Source organism: Papaver somniferum, chromosome 1, assembly GCF_003573695.1.
Source record: "Papaver somniferum cultivar HN1 chromosome 1, ASM357369v1, whole genome shotgun sequence".
Lineage (NCBI taxonomy): Eukaryota > Viridiplantae > Streptophyta > Magnoliopsida > Ranunculales > Papaveraceae > Papaver > Papaver somniferum.
This window is the reverse complement of record NC_039358.1, coordinates 175,065,463-175,086,713: the sequence shown is the minus strand read 5'-3', so window position 1 is coordinate 175,086,713 and position 21,251 is coordinate 175,065,463. Positions and strand designations below refer to the sequence as shown.

The following is a 21,251-nucleotide window of genomic DNA, read 5'->3' as shown; positions in this document are numbered from 1 at the left end:
AATGGCAAAAGGAGGAGAATATATAGATATCAATGATATAAAGTTGACTCACTATTCACTTAGTTCTAAAAGAGAAACATTAGAGATAGGGTGAGAGTGGTCAAAGGGAGAGGGATGGGGGAGACCAGGCCAGTGGGTGCCATGTTTTCGCCCTTTTGCAGTCGGATGGCAATTGGTCGTTGGCATTAAATTGTACGCGCAAGACAAAGAACGTGGATTTGAGTTCTGTGCAAGCTGTAGGCTCCGACTCCTTGAGATATTTTATTTGGTGCGAGAACTTCAATCTGAAACTCAAAAGAAATCCTGCCTTTATGGACTCTAGTGTTATACTCCCTCGATTAAGCTGCTTAATTATTTTTTCAAGAAAACAAAAATTATCAAACATTACCGTATGCCCCAGTTAACTTGATAATTTTTAAGAATATACAATCTAGTACTACATTTTTCGAAGACATATTTCAACAGAGAGATTAGTGCATCATCGAAAATATTACCTAGTCATTGCCAGATTTTCACACTATCAAAAAAGAAAGGATTGGGGAAGTTGAAAATATTACCTAGCCATTGCCAGATTTTCACACTGAAATTGCAGAACCACAATAGATGAGTCATACTATCTTGATCTTGTTTGCATACACAACATATAGATGCCAATGAGTAACCCTGATCAATTTTCTTCTGGTCATCAATAAAAGCCTCTTGCTGAATTTTCCAAATGTTGCTTGATATGCTGGGATGAATGAAAAATTTCCATATGTTGGAAGTCCACTGGACTTTTGGTTCTCTGTGTCTAATTTTATCAACTGCAGCTGCTGTTGAAAAAACTCCGTTAATATCACCACTCCAGATCATTACATCTTGACCACCACTTATTTTTGGTAGAGGATAGTGAATGAAACATTGTAATTCAATGTGAATGATTCATGTATTATCTTGTATCAATTCCTTGACCTTCATATGTATATTCAGATTTACATAATCAGTAAAGCAAGTTGTATCAATTATTGGACAATCACCATTCCAAAGATCAAACCATACTGAAATATGCTCTCCATTTCCTATAAGCCATCTGACATCACTTTTAAGAGATTGCCACGCCCACTTTAAACCAGGCCACACAGAAGACAGTTTTCATTGATGAATCCATTGCTCATTTTTATCTTTAAATTTAGCAGCAAGAAATAAAGACCATTCTTCCATAGAATTTATAAGCTTCCACATCATTTTCATCAACAGAGCTTTATTAACATCTGATAATCTTTTAATCCCCAAACCACCTTCAGCAAAAGGAGTACATACCCTTCCCAAGAAATGGTTTTTGGTTTTTTAACTTCAGCATTACCTGACCATAGAAAATTCCTCATAATTTTCTCACATTCCTTGATAACTGAAGATGGCAATTTGTACACAACCATGTTGTATATAGGAATACTACTTAACACATGCTTGATCAATATCAATCTGTCATGAAAAGACAAAAGTTTTCCTTTCCAAATTGCGAAGTAATCTTGCATCATTTCAACCATGGGCCATAAAGTTGCAGTCTTGATTCTACCTGGATGAATGATAACTCCCAAATATTTTTCTGGGAAAGAAGTTAATTCCATTTGTAACAATTCAACTATCTGAGCTTTTCTAGCATTAGAACATCCATCTATAAAACATTTGCTTTTAACCCTGTTAATGATTTGACTAAGGCAATTCTGATAATATTCAAGCAATTTTAAGAGGTTGGTTATGCTTCTTTTTGAACCATTACTGAAAAGAAAAATATCATCAGCAAAAAGCATGCGTGTAGGAGCAATACCATTTCTTGTCACCATTGGCTGTAACTTGTTTGTTTCTACCAACTTTGTTAAACCTCTGCTTAAGACTTCCTCCATTAAAACAAACAAGATTGGAGATAGTGGATCCCCTTGTTTGAGTCCCCTGTGCATAGAGAAGAAACCATTTGGTCCACCATTGACCATGACAGAATTTTTGGCAGAAGATAATAGTACTCTCAGCCACTGACACTAATCCACAGAAAAACCAAATTTTTGAAGAACTTTAAATAAGAAATCCCAGTTCACTGGATCATATGTGTAGGATCAGAATCTCGCAATGATGATGTTTCAGCGAAATTATCAGTGACACAATACAACAGCGTCGCAGAACAATTTCAGAAATGATAAAATAAATGATGTCAGCTAAGATCACGAGAAAGATATGATAATCCTGCGAAATATTAGAGAGTTTGCGAAATTAACATCTGTAAGGTTGCGAGAATGTCGCAAACCATATCCGAAAATAAAGGACAGATTAGCTGTCATCCACTATGTATTTCCTTATAAATAGTCATCCGAGTTGTAAAAAGGGGAGAGATCTTTTTGGAGTAAGAAACAAGTAAATAGGAGAGAGAAAGTTCAGAGTAGAGATCATTCTTGACTTCTTTATCTTTCTTGTAAGAACATTCAAAAATTAATCAATAAAATTAAGAGTGTAAACATAAAAATGAGCTGATCAACAATGAAATCATATGGGGTGTGTAGTGTAGGATTTCCTGCAACTACATAATGGCGCTAGAAACAGGGACCAATTGAAGATTATTCTAGAAAAAGCTAAAGATTGATATCGAGATTTGTGAAAATTTAAAAGTGATTGATTAAGAAATTTTCATAATTTCTTGCAATACTGTTAACATTGAAGAAATGGCTAGAAGAAGAAATACATCCGAACAACCGACTACTATTAGAAGAAGCAAAAGAATTGCTGGAAGAGAAAGAAGTGAAATGGGAGAATCTGCTAGAATGAGAAATAATAGAGAAAATCAAATTCAATCGCTAATTCAACAAACACTAGTTCAAGAGAGGAATACAGATTATGACAGGGTGAGCGTACACACTTGGCGATCAAATTCAGCAGAAGAAATAGAAGAAGAGTAACAAAATAGAAATTATAGACAGGAAGAGAGAAATCAAGAAGCAGATGAAGGAATAATTCATGGAGGTGAGGAAATTGGAGCGTTAGAAACATTGAGACGAAGAATACATGAAGAAAGAAGAGATGAGGCAGAAGAACGTGCGAATTTAACAAGGCAAAATCACGAATTAAGGATGGAGAATATAAGACTACAGAATAGAAGATCGAGAAGTATTACAAAATCATATTCAAGATCGACTAGAAGAGAAATGAGGCGAAATTCATCCACAATCAATGCTGGAAACAATATTCAAGAAGAAATATCAAATCCTAATGAAGAATATCCTAAAATAGAGAAAGAACCGATGATCGTTACATTCCACAAAATGAAACTTTTGATGATAGGCAAATTGGAGGAAATCAAGAGAACAACCAAAATCAGAGACAAAATAACCAAGATGGCGAAGGAAATCAAGAGGAAGGAAGAAGAATTTTACATGTGAGAGAAACTCAAAGAAATCAACAAACAATTGAAGAAGAAATTGAAAGACATAATGCTGAACAAACACGTTTAATCTGCGAACGTGAAAGATTGAGAGCGGAAATGGAAGAACAAGAGCTTCAGAAGACAATTCGCCAGAACAATCATGACAATCGAGAAAGAAGGCGTACACAAAACCCAATGAGGGGTATAATAGAGTAAAAAGAATGGCTGAAAGACATCGAATTGAATTGATAAGAAATGAACAAAATTATGGAGGGGAAAATGAAAGACATCATCATTTGCGAATTCAAGATAGGAATGAGGAAGAGAATCGCAAAAGAAGACGAGATGAGGATAACGAAGAAGAGATACAAAATTTCGCAAGAGAAAATAGACGTGAACGCAGAAGAAGAGAAGCAAAATTAAAGAGACCAATGGGTCAAGATTCAGGTGTAAATAAACAAATCTTGAAAGAATTAGAAGAAATGAGAAGAATGCTAAATAACAGAGGAGAAGTAGGTAGAAGACAATTGGATGAAGCAATAGAAGAATCTGCGAAAACTCCATTTACAAGGGAAGTAGAATTAGGAGGAATACCACCGAAATGCAATTTTCCCGCATTAACCAGCATTTTTGATGGAACAACTTGTGCAATTCAGCACATTAAAGCTTATGTGAGGTGCATGTTACAATGGGAAAATCATGATGCGGTATTGTGCAAATATTTCGCATCCAGCTTAACAGGAGAAGCGTTAAAATGGTTTGAAGGTTTACCAAAGAATACAATAACCTCCTTCAATCATTTGCAGACCACATTCTTGGGAGCATATATAAGTAATAATTTCTTACGACCTGGTATAGAAGATGTGTTTGGATTAAAACAAAGGATTGGAGAAAGTTTGAAACACTTGACTAAAAGATGGAGAACTATGTATAGCGAAATGGCTGGCCGTGTAGATGAGAGATATCTCATATTATCATTTATCAATGCTATGTTTGCAACAAACCTATTGTATGTCCAAATTTTCAGAGTCAAGAATACGATTACAATGACTGAATTGCGAGAACTTCAAGAAGAATACATTGCTCTAGAAGAAAGACAAAATGAAATGGAATCATATCCAGTTGCGTACACCAGCTCACAAACAACGAATGAAAGCTTATTACCCAAGATAATAAACACAGTGGCGAATACTTCGCAAGTACAACAAGAGAATGTGACAAGTAACAATCAGCAGAAATTGGTAGCCATGGGGAGCCGAGATCAAGAAGAGTATCAAAGAGAAAGAAATTTCTACAATCGTGGAGGAAATAACAAGATTCAAAGACTCGATCAACTGCAAGAAACTTATGGAGGTCAAAGACCAAACTTTAATGGAGGACAAGGAGGTCACAAGGTAGTATGGGAAGAAATAAAGATACCACCTCTAAATGCAAGTGTGGAGAAGATATGGGAAGCTATAATCTTGATGGAGAATATACCAACACCATGGAACATGGGAACGGAACCACCTCCAAACCACAGAAGTCATGAATTTTGTTCTTATCATCATTTTCATGGACATACCACAAACGATTACAGAAATATAAAGAGAATTATTTTGAGAATGATATATCAAGGAAAACTAAACGATTTTCTCGTAGGGCATCCACAATCTCAACCACTGACACTACCACCAGATCATCACAAAGTGAATACGATGAATAAGAAAAAACATTCTTCATAGAAGTTGGTGCAAAAGCAAAAAATCTATTCTGTCACTCTATCGTACATTCATATAAGACAATTGAAGATTTTCATGATAATGTTTTGAGTAGGGTATTCGCAAGAGATAATGATGGAAGAGAAATTATGAATATTGCGAAAATTTCGCCACTAGAGGAATGGCAGAAACATATCATTTCTTTTACCGCAGAAGAAATTCCCGAAGGGGAAGAGGTGCATGACAATCCATTGGTAATAAAATTAGAAATTAATCCAAAACCGAAAGAAGATGAGGATGATGAAGCTGAATATTCATGGGCAATCAATAGAATTCTAGTCGATACTGGAAGCTCTGTGAACATCTTATTTTATCATACTTATAAAACCATGGGTGGAAGAGATGATGATCTTATACCATCAACATATAAGATATATGGTTTTAATGGTACTGCTAACAAGCCTAAAAGGGAGGTGACTATGCGAATTTCATTGAAGGGAATATCTTCTGAAATTTCATTCTGTGTCGTTGATGTAGAATCACCTTACAATGCGTTAATTGGTCGACCTTGGCTACATGGGACTCTAGGTGTAGCTTCAACTTTCCACCAATGCATCAAATTCCCTCACCCCAATGGTGTAGGAATCATAAAGGGAGATTGGGTCGAAGGAAAGAGATGTTACGAAACTGAGATAGAATCTTGCGAAGGAAGAGCAAACAAGAAGGAAAACTGGCGACACAAAATCAAAGATATACAAATAAGTGAGAGGTTGATGGTGGATACAATCGAAAGGAAAGGATAAGAGATGTTGCGAAATTAATGCTAGCTCAGAATAAAAATGATGAACATACCACTACCAAGGAAGCAGTAGCAGAAAATAATAAAGAAGCAGAGGATGGCAAAGATATAAAAACAAGAAATGTATGAATGATTAAGTTGTTGCGATAATCTCGCAATAAGTAAAATTCTCAAAATACATTTGATTGAACAACAAAATTGAGATTGCGAAATTCAGATACAATATAATGATTTGCGAGACTCTCGCAGAGATAATGAATTTTACAGAAAATAATCAGAGAAGAATGACAAAAGAGAAAGAAGCGAACCTTTATGGCGTACACCCTAGTTCGCGAATACAATTTTGCAAGAGGCAAATGTAAGACCTAAAGTACGTCATATTAGGGGGTACCTATTGCATGGCTCGGGGAAAGGCTACACCGCCACCGGTACCTGAGTCATGGAGATTTGGGGTCAATGAAGCCCATCCGGGAGAGGCACCTTGGATTCTCAACTTAAGCAGATGACTTTGGTTGGGCGACTAAGGTAATAAGGACTCTCCCAAGGAGTGCAGATCTGATCAAGGCGCCGAGGTACACGGTTGAGTCAAGAGTGCCGGGGACGTTTGAAGCGTACCTTGCCATTCTTGACAAGTCTTGGCTTATGCTGCACTCGGCCTGAAGAAAACCCCACTTAGGGTGCAGTCTCGTAACCATAAACCCTATAGGTAAAAGGGATAAGAGGCTGCGAAAACAATTGGTTGTTATTAAGACTGGATGGGAGGAGCTAACCTTGTATGGTAGAAGTACGTCTCCTTGAAGGGGCAACCAGGGGGAATAAGGGCGGCACCCTCCATTAGGGAGCTGATAAGTGTCTTAAGACACAAATGTCATGAGGCTTCTTATTCGCAAGGATATTAAGGCTTGTCATATTTGTGCAATAATCCTGAAGAGGCAATAATACAAAAGAAAAGGATAAGACGAGATCAATGGGTTTTCGCATGAAAGTGCGAAGACGTCCTGCGATTTCGTCGCAAGACGACAATGTGATGAGGCTTCATTTTCGCAAGAATATTTAGGCCTGTCATATTGTCGCAACATTCCTGAAGAGGCCATAATACAAAAGAAAAAGTTAAGGCAAGATCAATGGGTTTTTGCATGAAAGTGCAAGGACGTCCTGCGATTTTGTCGCAATGACAAGAGGTGGCATAATAAGACCTTTAATTAGGAAGGCAAAATAAGACCACACATGAATGAGATTTTGAAAAGAAACAAAATTCACTTCGCAAAAGGTTGCGAAGTTATACAATAAGAATTTTTTTATGAAATCTCTCATTTGGATTCAAATAACAGAGGCAAGTATGGCAATGTATGAAATTAGAAAATCTTATTTGTCTCCATATGAGAGACTTACTCAAAAATTCAAGAATTAATGATTATATTAATTAACTGTATTGCAAAGAAGAATTGTTTTAATTTATGCAGGTCAAAATGAAAGAAACACAAATATACAGAAAGAAGAAATAAATGTATAAATATTACAAAGAATCAAAGAAAGAAGTAAATACTATTTCTTGGTTAATCCTTCATTATCTTCATCAGATTTGTTTCCTCTTTATCTGCATCAGAATCTTCATCACCATCAGAGCTTCCATCACTATCAGATTCTTCATCGTCAGCTTCGCTATCAGAGATAATCAAACTGGGAGTATTTTGTGGGATTTCTTCTAAAAGACAAGGATAATCGGAATGTGGGATATTCTGATCATCACAAACCATTTGGATGGTTTGATTGCGAAAATACATATCGTCATTCTTAAAATTCGCAACAGTGATCTTGATTTGATTCTTTAATCTAGAATACTTGTCGTTGCGAGAAGAAAGATTCTTTGCGAGTTCCTCCTTTTCAGCTTCAAGTTGTTCAATCTTTTCACGATATTTATTCTCAGAATCTGCGAACAAAAGATAATTAATCATTAACTTGATGAAAATTCATAAGGAGCAAAAGATTAGTAAAGAATAGCAATTAGAAACCTTCTCTGTCAGAAATCATATCTCTAATCAAGGCTGTATGTTCAACTTGGAGACTAACATTTACGCCTAAATCTTTTCTAGCATCATCCAAAATTTTCGCAGCCCAAACAAATTCATCCTCACTACTTATGAGAAGACGAGAACGAATTTGATTTTCCGTTTCGCAGAGTTCAGTATTCTTGCGGTTAGCTTCATCTCGCTCAAGTTGAACTTCAAGGAGAGCCTCTTGGAATTTCTCCAAAGCCTTGGCACCTTGATCAGAGATACGATCTTTATCATCTATGAGACCGCTAATTTTGGTTCTTAACCCATTGGTTTTCTCTTTGGAATCAATAAGGAGATGCTTAAATCTGTTGGCTAAGCCTAAACTGGATCTATGATCAATTTCTAAGAGGCGAAATTTAAGGAATTGTTGAAACGTTCAAGAAGGGTATCATTGTCCAAGGCATTAGGAAATGAGCGAAGAAGGGTAGCTTCATTAGAAAGACCATAAATGTCTGCAAAAAGGATCATGTGAATAAGATAAAACAACAGGATGAATGAATAAAGAGACAAGAGAAAAGTAACATACCGTAAAGTTGATTATTAGTTTGTTGAAGACTAGAAATTTTGTTCTTATATGAGGAAGAATCAATTTCCAATTGTCTATTCTTCTCGCGAAGAACTTTAACTTCAGCTTCTAATTCTTCATTGTTTTTGCGAAATTGAAGATTCTTCTTTTCAAGATTTTCACGTCTTCTCTCTAGATCTGAGGCAAAAGCAAAAGAAGCTTTTCCAGCCTGCGAAAAAATATAAGAAATATTAATATAGAAAGAAATTTTGAGTCATAACAATGAAGAAGTAAAAGGATAAAAGTATACCAGACTATTGAGAGAATGCAAGAAGTCGGGAGTCACTGATCTAGAAACTCCACGAAGAGATCTATCACCATCTAGTAAAGGGACATCGCAAAGGGTAGCTAGATCTTTGCAAGTATTCGCGAATTGGCTATCTCCCATTCCTTGTAGAGAATCAGAAAAGAGGCCAGAAAGCTTCGCCATAGACGATTCGGGTGGAGAATATTCAGTTGCAACAAGATCATCGTTATCCTCATCACCCTTGTCACTTTCAGAATTTTTGTTAGGAGGAACATTTGAAGGAGAAGAAGAACGAACTTTCCTTTTCTTTGGAGGAGGACCAGTTGATTTTTCCCTGCGAAGAGCACCTTTACCTTTATCACCAATCTTCGCAGCATCAACAGATTCTTCTACTTCAGCAATAATCTTCACATACAGATAAAAATAAGAAATGGAAGCATGGAAGTAACAGTACTATTTAAAATCATAAGAGAAAATTTCTTACCTCATCTGTGTATGAGCGAAGAGCTAACAGAGTACTAGATTTCCCAGTCCTGTTATAACTATCCTTCAGTTTTTGGATCTGAGGAATGTCGCAAGAGTTAGCGAATAGAATAGTAAAAATCAATAAAGAAATATAAAATGAGTTAAAGGGGAGAAACATACCTCTTTCTCCTTTTCGGGCCAAGAGAAAACCCAAGGTTGATAAGCGGCGAGATTCGCAGGAAGAACATTTGACCCAACAATGTAGGGTCCCTTTAACATTAAAGGAAAAACACAACATTTATCATCTTTGGATTGGCGAGGAGTTGTGTTTTTACCAGAATGCCAATCAATATCTTGCATAAGAATTTTGGCTTCGTCAATGTTATCTTTCCTTTTTAAGCGAATACCCCAGCGAGTATTCTCTTTCTTCATGGAGATAAGTTCGTAGTTCTCAAAGAAATTCGCCACTGTATACTTCTCAACAACTATCTCTAGGTTTGCGAACTTTGGATCCATAATTTCTTTGGAGTAAAGAGATCCTCTACAAGCACCACGATTAGCGAACTCTAACATCAGAAGGATGCAGTCCCCACTCAGTTGGAAGATGGCTCGCGAAAATCCCGAATGAGCGAGAATTTCATAAAATAAAGGAAGATCTGGGTTATAAAGAGGAATAGGGAGACCTGCGAGAATCTGACCTAGCGAAATTATGATTGATTGATCATCACAATATTGATCAGATAAAAGCTTGACAGAAAGAATTGATTTGGCATTCTCACCAGGAATGGTGGAGAGTGTGAAACCTTTATCAGCAAGATCTTTTTGGACATCTTGTAAATTCTTCTCATATCTATGACCACTTGGAGCCATGTTTGAATATAGAGTATGGGAATGTATAGAAGTAAAAGGATTGAAGGAAGAAAAAATTATAGCAGCAGAATTTGCAGAAGAATAACAGAGTTGCAGAGATGAGAGAATAAAAATAGAAGAGAAAGTAAAAAGAAAAGTGGAATAAGGGGGTAAGAAGAGTATATAAAAGAGATTTTTTACTCGAAGAAATAAACACCATTAAGACGAAGAGACATGAGCGGTTGAAAAGCAGCGGTTATGATGTATTTTCAAATGGTTGTAGTGATAGTGGTAAAAAGATTCGTTTCAGACTTGTGAATGAAATGGAATTTTTAGATTTAAAAAAAATATATATATATATACAAAAAATATTAACAATGGGCGAGAGGTACTGGGACTAAGGATTTGGCCGAATTCACTACACAGGGTTCATTCATATATTCTTTGACAATTTAAAACTCAATAAAATTAATATGGACTCTGATTTTGCCAAGATAGATTCTCAAAACATCGATTGTAAGTCCTAAGCATGATGTATCAAAACACCTAAGCTAAGCATACATCATCAAATTAAATAACAACCAATTAATTCAAATCATATTTTAATTTTAAATTAATGCAAATGTCATAAAAAAGAATAAAATAAATTTACCCGTGTATGAAATTCACCCTCCTCCGTCGTCCCAGTGTTGGGTTTAGCTCATCATGATAAAAACACGCTCAAAATATTTATTTATTGCTCAAATGGTGTTTACAATGAATAGAAGAAGAGAAAATGGTGTAAACAACTAATGTGCGACCAACAGGAAGCATCACAAAATAACGATAAAAGAGAAGTGTTATTGTCGCTGTGGTTCTAAGACCCACACCTACGACCCACGCCTGTGAGTCGGTTTCACTGTTGATAAACGACTGTCCCTGCGAGTCTGTTCTTCGTGTTCTTGGTGTTCTTCATCATCAGCAGGAGCATAAACAGTGTTTCATCAACTCTTGATTACTCGCTCCTGAGCTCTCCTATCGACCCCAAACTCTTGACACCCTTTCTGCTCAACCCCAGCAACATATTTATAGCCAACAGACCCATCGAAACTCTCTCATTCACTCCATATAATTCTCTTTAACTCAGCAGTAAAGAAAATATTTCTGGGAATATTTTCTTTCCTGTTTCATCTTCTCACACGTCTTCAAGCCTCCAAATTACCATATTTAACTCATTCACGCTCCAACAGGCTGTGAGGGTCTTCCATGCACGCAAAAAACACGTTGAATCTTCTCCAAATTACGTGTAACCCGTGATATACACGAACTTCCCTGTTTTCAACCCATGAATTGTTTAGATGATTCTAGCCAATTCTGGTCGAACCAAACGCCCACAATGTGTTTAATAGGCCATATCACAACTATCTACCAAAAATCAGCCATTGAATCTCCCTAGAACACGTTCAACAATTCGATCAAAAATCTGCAGAAGTGTTCTCCATTTTCCCGCCAAAAACAAAATTCAAATGGAGAAGATGACCTCCCCCTAATCCTGTACTGGGGTGCGAATAGCAGATGCCTTTTGGGGTGACCTTGGGTGCCCCTTGGTAATTGAGGTGCCCCTTATCCAACGGTGAGAGTCCGAATAACACGTGTCCTCCGGGGCTTTTACCAACTTTTCGAGCCGAATTTTCCAAAAAATGTTTATTTTCCAAAGGTGCCTACAAACACATAAAACACCAAAATTAGTACAAACTCGAGTGCCAACAATATATAGTATTGAGATCAAATTAAACACAAAAATGTGTCTATCAAATACCCCCAAACTTATTATTTGCTAGTCCTCGAGCAAAATTTATTTTTGAAAAGATAAAAAGACTACACTTAGCACGTGCAGCAGGCCGTTAAACCGCTAGATGGCCCTAGCGACGGAGTGTTGTCTCCGGAGGGTTTACCAGAGGTGTACCCAAAAAACCTTTACTCCTAATTGGTCACAAGTATCCAAAGAGCTATGAGGACATACATATTCTCAACCTATCTCCAAGTAAGTAGAATGCCAGAGAAATTAAAGGTGTCAGCTCTAAAGATGACTGAAGAAAAGGGGAGACACATCCACACCACTGCAAGATAAAGAGATATCCGCTACACAGCTAGATAAACATTATAAGATGCGTCCGCTGCTTTACAGCTGGATAAGATTAGGAGAGAGATAAAAATGAGAGGGACATCTGCTACACAGCTGGACTAATTACGTGTGATGAGTTAAACCAGTGCTAGAAATATTTTGTGCCAGATTGAAAGCAGACTAACAAAGCAACCAAAATGCATCTTTCTTCGACTCTCTCACAGTGCTCAGTAGAAACAACGCCTTCTTCGGTCTTCAACTGTTGATGATAAACTCTCGAACCTCATAGAACCTTGACAATTAACTCTTCTCTTCGATTTCTTGTTTGACTTATAAATTTCTTCTTCCCTATGGCCTTATTGAACAAAAAGAACGTAATGATGTTTCATTTTTTATTTTATTTTTCATTTTTCATTTTTTTTTTTCATTTTTCTTTTTTTTGAAAAAAAAATTACAAGACAAAAATTTACATGGCCATGAGAGAAGGACTTTCAAAACTTGGATCTTCGCAACTTGTGATGTCTTGGTATCATGGATTCTAACAACTTATATCATTTGCTCTTATAACTTCAACTTTGATTTTTGAATTATTCTCTTCTATTGTTGCTTCTAAACCTAAAACGTCTTCAACTTTCTTCATAGATTTTGATGTCGCTCCGCTTGTTGATGATGATAAGTTTCTACTGAGAGAGAGTCGCAATCCAGTAACTAAGACTACATTGTGAGGTTGCTTTGTCTTTCTGGCATTTCCTGACCTACTTGCCTTTCCATCATGTATGGTTAGGTCCATCACGGTTACCCTCTAAAAGGAACAAGTTCTCTCCTGAATTTCAAGGATCTCAATGTCTTTTTCTCTAATGTCTCAATAAGTTGTTATCTCTAGCATTCCAATTTCTATCTTTTCGGTGAGAAACAGTATGTAAACTTAGCTAACCGGATACCATGTGACGCTAGAAGTTTCAAAAGTGCAACTAAAAAGTTTCTCCCATACCCCCAAACTTAAATCTAACATTGTCCTCAATGTTCTAAAGATAAAATTAAAAGCATATGAACAAGGAGAAACTGTTACCATTTGAAGCAAAAGAGTTAAGGAAAGATATTACCGTGTCGCATGAGATTGGGTTACCTCCCAAGAAGTGCTAAGTTTAAAGTCTTCAGCCAGACATCGGAAGGAATTAGTCACCTCATAGAATCAAAAAGTAACAGCCGAAATAACTGTGGGTCTTCAAAACCAAAAAGAGCTGACCAAAGGAAACTACAATAACCCAAGAAAGTGAACAAGGATAGCATGCCCTTATCTAGTTTCCTGATTAAGATATTTATATCTAATTGTGGTTCAGGTTCAGGTTCTAAGAAAGGGTCTAAATAAAATATTTTCATTGGTTGCGTTTCTTCATAGGTGGGATCCGAATCATTAGGTCCTAGAGTCTGGAAAAACTCAATATGATCTTAGAAGCGCACAATAATAACCTAAATAACTGAGGATCCTCTAAGTCATAAGATTTGACTTACAAAATTGACCACAATGAGAGTAGTGGTCACTCTTAAGCAAATGTGTCGATTCTAATTTCCTAAAGCATTTAGGTTTAGTCTCACAACTTAATATTCGACACATTTGAAATATAAACGTTCCCACATTTGGAAGAAAACTATTTGGTGGGAAAACAAAGTCAATGGGTATCATAGCCTGGGCAAACCACATCAACCAGAGGATGGGTTTCTAACGACTGAACTTCTTCTGGACATATTAGGTTCGGGAAAACGTGTATGAGTAATCTTGTAATGGTGAGGCAAATGTCAAGCCCTACATGAGGGATTCTAAGAGCTAAAGGTAAAGCACAGGAGAATGATAATCACCCCCAAACTTAGAGTTTTGGGTGTCTCTAGTAGACTAACTACAATTTCCTAATTTCTAGATCATGGAATCCTGAAAATAGTCAATTGCTTCTGTTAGGTTATACTCAAGTGATGCATCCTCACTCATATTTAAAGCTCTACGAGTTCTTCTTCGTCTAAGACTATTGTTTCTAATCGCTAGACTCTAAAACATTTTCATAATAAACTTCCTCTAAATCATTATCGGCTTTGTAAACAGAAATACTACATCGTCTAAAACGAGGTATCTCTAGTCAAATCCTCGTCCTTTTGAATAGGTGAATAATATTAAAATTATTTGGATTTGAATAGAAATAATATATCATTGTAAAGCTCAATTGGTATCCATTTCCTGATCACTATCCTACAATTATGATTCTCATCAACACTATCCTCATCATAATAACATGAAAAATGATCGAACCTCATCAAAACAAGTAGTGCTACCAATTCTAACCTTGTTATCTTGATTATGTAAATAACTATCTTCATTCTCAAGGGTATTATTGGATACACTATATTGGCAATTCAAGTAATTTCGAGCAATTCTTTCGTTCGTCTCAGCTATCCGCTTGAGGGTTTCTAAAGAAGTTCACTCATTATTGTAGTTCTTTCGTCTATAATTATACTATTCATCTCAGCTAACTTACGCGTCGACTCAGCTAACTTCATGAGGGACTCTTCTAAAGGAGGAATAGGAACAGAGGGATCATAAAAAGGACTACTTTTCAATAGTTTGATTGTATCCTCTAGAGACGAAGAACTAGTACTATAATCTTCTTGCTCGTAAGACTGATGCATGTGTGGATAATAATTGGGCTCACTAGGGTATGACCCATATCCTTCCAAAGGATGGCGTTCCCAACCACTATTCCCAACATGGTCATAAAAAGGATGATGTCCATATTCAAATTCAGGTCGATGATCATTGTATTGGCTTCTATCATACCAGTTCGACATTCTTAATTGTAAGGGAATTCTACACAATCACAAACAAGGCTGACTCGACCAAATCAAACCTATAGAATCTAGCAAACAAAAAGCATGATGGCTCCACTTAGATTGTTTTCTAGACCAGCTTCTATTCCTTCGAAAAGGAATTCGTTACAATTTGAGCACACCCCTATGGAATCAATCCGAGCTAATGTAAGTTGAATCGAGGCGAGGGAAGCTCAGTGAAGCTTTGATACCCAAGGCCTCACCGCTATCACAAGGCGGCGCAGTCACGCATTCAACTTACAGAAACCATCAAGAACTTTGAAGTATGCTTAAAAGAGTAACCAATATTTTTCGAAAGATTTTCCTACCAAGCTCGTTACCCTATCGGTCTCGTTCTAATCAGATTTTAAGCTTGGGTTCGCGTTAGGTTTCGTTTACCTAAGGCGGGCAAGAAGGGAACGGTGATGAAATCCGAACCGTTATCTTATATGGCCAGTTCTTGCCCTTTACTAGGAAATTAAAGCAGCCGGTTCAGTCCTCAACATATAATCACCTTAAGGCAGACAGTAAACCCGCTGACAGGAGATTCGCGAGTGTTTAGAAGTTTACCTCCTGTACCAGACGGGCGAAGAACCGCTGTAGTCGACTCGGGACACTGACTCCGGTGTCAGTGTGCGAACCCGAGGGGTCGAGACGATATTGCAATCGTCGTCCTTCCCTGCAAACAGTTTATATTTAATATTTTTTTTTATATATAACCCTTCCGTAGGGTTTAAAATTAAAATAAATTGTCCAAAGTCCAGTCCAATGAAAAGAAATACAAAAATAATAATAATAATAATTACAAAAAAAAAGGAAAGTCTCTTAAAAAAAATAAATAAATAAAATAATAATTCTCTCTCTTTTTCTTTTTTCTCTCTTTTTTCTTTATTTGTTTGCTTTGTCTTTTTTCCTTCTCTTTTAGCTTTAAGCTTTGATTCCAAGGTCTTTAGTATCCAATTTCAAACCTGTAATACAAAGACACAACCAAAGAGACGTAAAAAGAACAAATGGAATAATAAAAAATAATAAAAACCTAAAAATTCTACCTAAGCACAAATCCCCGGCAACGACGCCAAAAATTTGATGTATTTTCAAATGGTTGTAGTGATAGTGGTAAAAAGATTCGTTTCAGACTTGTGAAGGAAATGGAATTCTTAGATTTAAAAAAAAATATATACATACAAAAAATATTAACAATGGGCGAGAGGTACTGGGACTAAGGATTTGGCCGAATTCACTACACAGGGTTCATTCATATATTCTTTGACAATTTAAAACTCAATAAAATTAACATGGACTCTGATTTTTCCAAGATAGATTCTCAAAACATCGATTGTAAGTCCTAATCATGATGTATCAAAACACCTAAGCTAAGCATCCATCATCAAATTAAATAACAACCAATTAATTCAAATCATATTTCAATTTTAAATTAATGCAAAAGTCATAAAAAAGAATAAAATAAATTTACCCGTGTATGAAATTCACCCTCCTCCGTCGTCCCAGTGTTGGGTTTAGCTCATCATGATAAAAACACGCTCAAAATATTTATTTATTGCTCAAATGGTGTTTACAATGAAGATAAGAAGAGAAAATGGTGTAAACAGCTAATGTGCGACCCACATGAAGCGTCACAAAAGAACGATAAAAGAGAAGTGCTATTGTCGCTGTGGTTCTAAGACCCACACCTACGACCCACGCCTGTGAGTCTGTTTCACTGTTGATAAACGACTGTCCCTGCGAGTCTGTTCTTCGTGTTCTTGGTGTTCTTCATCATCAGCAGGAGCAGAAACAGTGTTTCATCAACTCTTGATTTCTCGCTCCTGAGCTCTCATGTCGACCCCAAACTCTCGACACCCTTTCTACTCAACCCCAGCAACCTATTTATAGCCAATAGACCCATCGAATCTCGCTCATTCACTCCATATAATTCTCTTTAACTCGGCAGTAAAGAAAATATTTCTGGGAATATTTTCTTTCCTGTTTCATCTTCTCACGCGTTTTCAAGCCTCCAAATTACCATATTTAACTTCTTCACGCTCCAACAGGCTGTGAGGGTCTTCCATGTACGCACAAAACACGTTGAATCTTCTCCAAATCACGTGAAACCCGTGATATACACGAACTGCCCTGTTTTCAACCCGTGAATTGTTTAGCTGATTCTAGCCAATTCTGGTCGAACCAAACGCCCACAGTGTGTTTAATAGGCCATATCACAACTATCTACCAAAAATCATCCATTGAATCTCCTTAGAACACGTTCAACAATTTGATCAAAAATCTGCAGAAGTGTTCTCCATTTTCCCGCCAAAAACAAAATTCAAATGGAGAAGATGACCTCCCCCTAATCCTGTACTGGGGTGCGAATAGCAGATGCCTTTTGGGGTGACCTGGGGTGCCCCTTAGTAATTGAGGTGCCCCTTATCCAACGGTGAGAGTCCGAATAACATGTGTCCTCCGGGGCTTTTACCAACTTTTCGAGCCGAATTTTCCAAAGGTGCCTACAAACACATAAAACACCAAAATTAGTACAAACTCGAGTGCCAACAATATATAGTATTGAGATCAAATTAAACAGAAAAATGTGTCTATCAGGTTACAGAAGACGTGTCAAGAATTAAATGGAAGAGAGAGTACGTGTGATAAATGTGGAATATGAAAAGATGGACAACTACGGCATTTCTCACATCATTCTCTACTTTACAGAGAAGATATGAGAAGAGGCAAGATGTAGGATCAGAATCTCGCAATGATGATGTTTCAGCGAAATTATTAGTGACACAATACAACAGCGTCGCAGAACAATTTCAGAAATGATAAAATAAATGATGTCAGCTAAGATCACGAGAAAGATATGATAATCCTGCGAAATATTAGAGAGTTTGCAAAATTAACATCTGTAAGGTTGCGAGAATGTCGCAAACCATATCCGAAAATAAAGGACAGATTAGCTGTCATCCACTATGTATTTCCTTATAAATAGTCATCCGAGTTGTAAAAAGGGGAGATATCTTTTTTGAGTAAGAAACAAGTAAATAGGGGAGAGAAAGTTCAGAGCAGAGATCATTCTTGACTTCTTTATCTTTCTTGTAAGAACATCAAAAAATTAATCAATAAAATTAAGAGTGTAAACCTAAAAATGAGCTGATCAACAATGAAATCATATGGGGGGTGTAGTGTAGGATTTCCTGCAACTACAATATGCTTGAGATATATCAAGTTTTAAACTTAAATTACCTCCTCTTCTTTTATTTTTCATCTCATTAACTAATTCAGAGGCTAACAGAATTTGCTTATGAATGCTTCTACCCTTAATGTAAGCAACTTGTTGAGGAGCAACTAATTTATGCATAAGACTAGCCATTCTTAGGGAAATGATTTTAGTGAAGACTTTAAAACTGAAATTGCTAAGACCAATTGGTCTAAACTGATTGGGATTTTTTGCACATGGAATTTTGGGTAGTAAAGTCGAAAAGTTAGAGTTTAAACCTTTAGGTACGTACTTCCTGCTCCAACAGTATTGAACAACTCTGATGAAGTCATGTTGAATAATTTCCCAGCAAGCTTTGTAGAACATTCCTGAAAAACTATCTGGTCCAGGAGCACTATTACCATCCATACTGAACACTGCTGTTTTTATTTCTTCTGCCTCTGGAATGACTTCAAGCATGAATTGATCATCTTCAGTGATAACATTAGGAATGACATCAAGAATAGAATCATCAACAACAACATTATGAGCTTGAAATCTATTTTCAAAGAAGTCCACCAAGATTTTAGTGATTCTTGTTTGATCAGAAACCAAGTTACGATTTTCATTTTCCAATTCACAAATGGCATTTTTTGTTTGCCTGATTTTAATGTTTGAATGAACCCTCCATTACCCACTTGATTCTGTATTTTTGTTTCATCATTGTGCTATATTGAACTTCTTTTGAATTTAATTCATTTTGAGCTGTGACCAAATCATCCAAAGCCTGTTGATCATGAGGATTAACATCTGACATTTGCATTTTAACTTTAACATTGTTTTCTGCTTTATGAAGTTGAACATTAACATCACCAAATACTTTCCAGTTCCAATCTCTAAGAATTTGTTTGAGATTCTTGAGTTTTTTCATAAATATATAAGCTACATCACCATGTACTTGTTCTGCCCAGCTATCTTGTACCACTTTCATGAATGTGGGATGTTCTAACCACATTTTTTGAAATCTTAGAGGAACATTTTTTGGCTTTGGAACACTGGCACAACCACCCAATAATGGTGCATGATCAGAAGCAATCCTGAGACCCACCTTGTATCCCCAATCACTATGTATTTGTAACCACTTCATATTGAAAACCACTCTATCAAGATTACATAAAATTCTCTTGCTACCTTGCTGATAATTAGACCAAGAAAATTCTAGACCAATTTTTGGAGGTTGCATTAATTCACAAGCATTTAAACAATCATTAAAGTCAATCATTGATCTTCTTGAAGGAAATCTACCACCCACCTTTTCTTCCATGGATATAATTGCATTAAAATCACCCAACACAGCCCAAGGTTTTTTGAGTTCACTAATAGCTTGCATTTCAGACCATAGATACCTTCTTTGAACAACATTAACATGAGCATGTACACCAGAAACAAGCATTTCATCCACAGCCACTGTAATCATTTGACTTGTAATTGAAACAAAAGGAGCAACAATTGATCTACTCCGGAATAACCATATATTACTTTTGTGATCATTAGTTTCATTATGAATTACCATATATTGCATACCAGGTAAATTTAATTTACTACAAAAGGAAGAAGTACACTTAATTTTTGGTTCAGCAATCCAAACAAGACAAGGATTAAATTGATTAACTAAAGAATGTAACTTTTGTTGAGCCCTAAGTCTTCCAAGGCCCCTTAAGTTCCAAAAGAGAATTTTCATGGTTTGGTTTGGAGATTTTTTGGACCTCCTTTGCCAATGTTTCTTCTAAAAGTGTATTTATGAGCTACTGGATTAACAAATTTTCCACCAGAGTTATTACCTGGGATGACATTCTTAACAACTTCACTTGCATTCTTTGAAACAGGACTAGTTTGTGTATTTGAGGTATTACTCATAGTAGATGAACTTGAAATCTTTTCTGCTGAAGTTTTAACTACTGAGGACCAAGTAGTAAAAGGTACAAGTTGTGAAGTTACCTTTCCTGTGCCAGCATCAATAAACTTGACAACACTGTTTTCAAGTTCTGTAACCTCAGCAATTTGCATTAATTGTGGTGGAGCTATCTCTGCATTAGAATCTTCTTTACTCGTATCCTTTTCTTCTTTGTCATCATCAGAATTCAACACACTAAATCTTCCTCCTACTATGTTAGCACTGGAATTTTGTTGTGTTACTGGATTTGTAATATTAGTGACTAGTGAGTCTTCTGTTAACTGCAACTTGTGATTTAAAAAAGAAGTACTAGCATGTACCTTGGATGGTGAATTTTCAATTTCTGATCTATCACATATATCAAAAGGTGTGTGAGGAGATCCTACACTTGCTTTAGTTTTCTGTGGAGCATTACCTTCAGTATTACTTTTGGGTTGCCCAATTCGACAATCTGGAGTTGAATGGCCAATAATCTTGCAATGATGACAGTACTTTGGAATGATTGGAATTGAGATATTTTGAAGAAAAAAAACCCATATTTTGTTCCAATCCATATTTTGTTTGGAATTGGTTGAGCGAAATCCATCTCAACCAAAACATTTGCATAATACCTTGATTCACAATTTGCAGTAGCAACATCAATCTTGATAGAAGTTCCAATTTCTTTACATATCTTAAATAATATATATTCCTTCCAGAATTATAAACCCAATCCAGGAAAACGAACCTCAACTTGAGCTTTGGAAGTACGTTGATTAGATGGTCTGAAATTTGAAATCCAATTTCTTACTTGTAAAACCTGATTTAGTACTTCCCATTGACCATCTTTGATAGTTCTACGATCAACTTCATTATCCAGCTTAATCGTAAAGAATCCTCTCCCAAATGGAATGAGTTTACATTCACCAGTTAACTTCCACTGTTGTCGTAAAATAACAGCAGCATCCACAAATTTGATATGTTGTAAGTTTAATCTTCCGATAAGTGAAAATCTCCATGGATTAAGAGCCTCTTCAAACAAATCATCAGGCAGTTCTATTGATGGAACTTTAATTGAAGACATATATGAATTAGGTT

At 36.3% G+C, this 21,251-nt stretch overlaps 1 protein-coding gene across 1 annotated transcript; it reads right to left on the bottom strand.

Moving 5' to 3' along the window:
• Positions 1-1,229: 1,229 nt before the first annotated feature.
• On the bottom strand, positions 1,230-19,793 carry LOC113354436. Its single transcript, XM_026597769.1, has 3 exons — positions 18,919-19,793; positions 18,530-18,779; positions 1,230-2,015 (listed from the first exon to the last, which is right to left on the bottom strand). The coding sequence occupies exons 1-3, from the start codon at positions 19,791-19,793 to the stop codon at positions 1,230-1,232; spliced, it is 1,911 nt and encodes a 636-aa protein (XP_026453554.1).
• Positions 19,794-21,251: the final 1,458 nt, after the last annotated feature.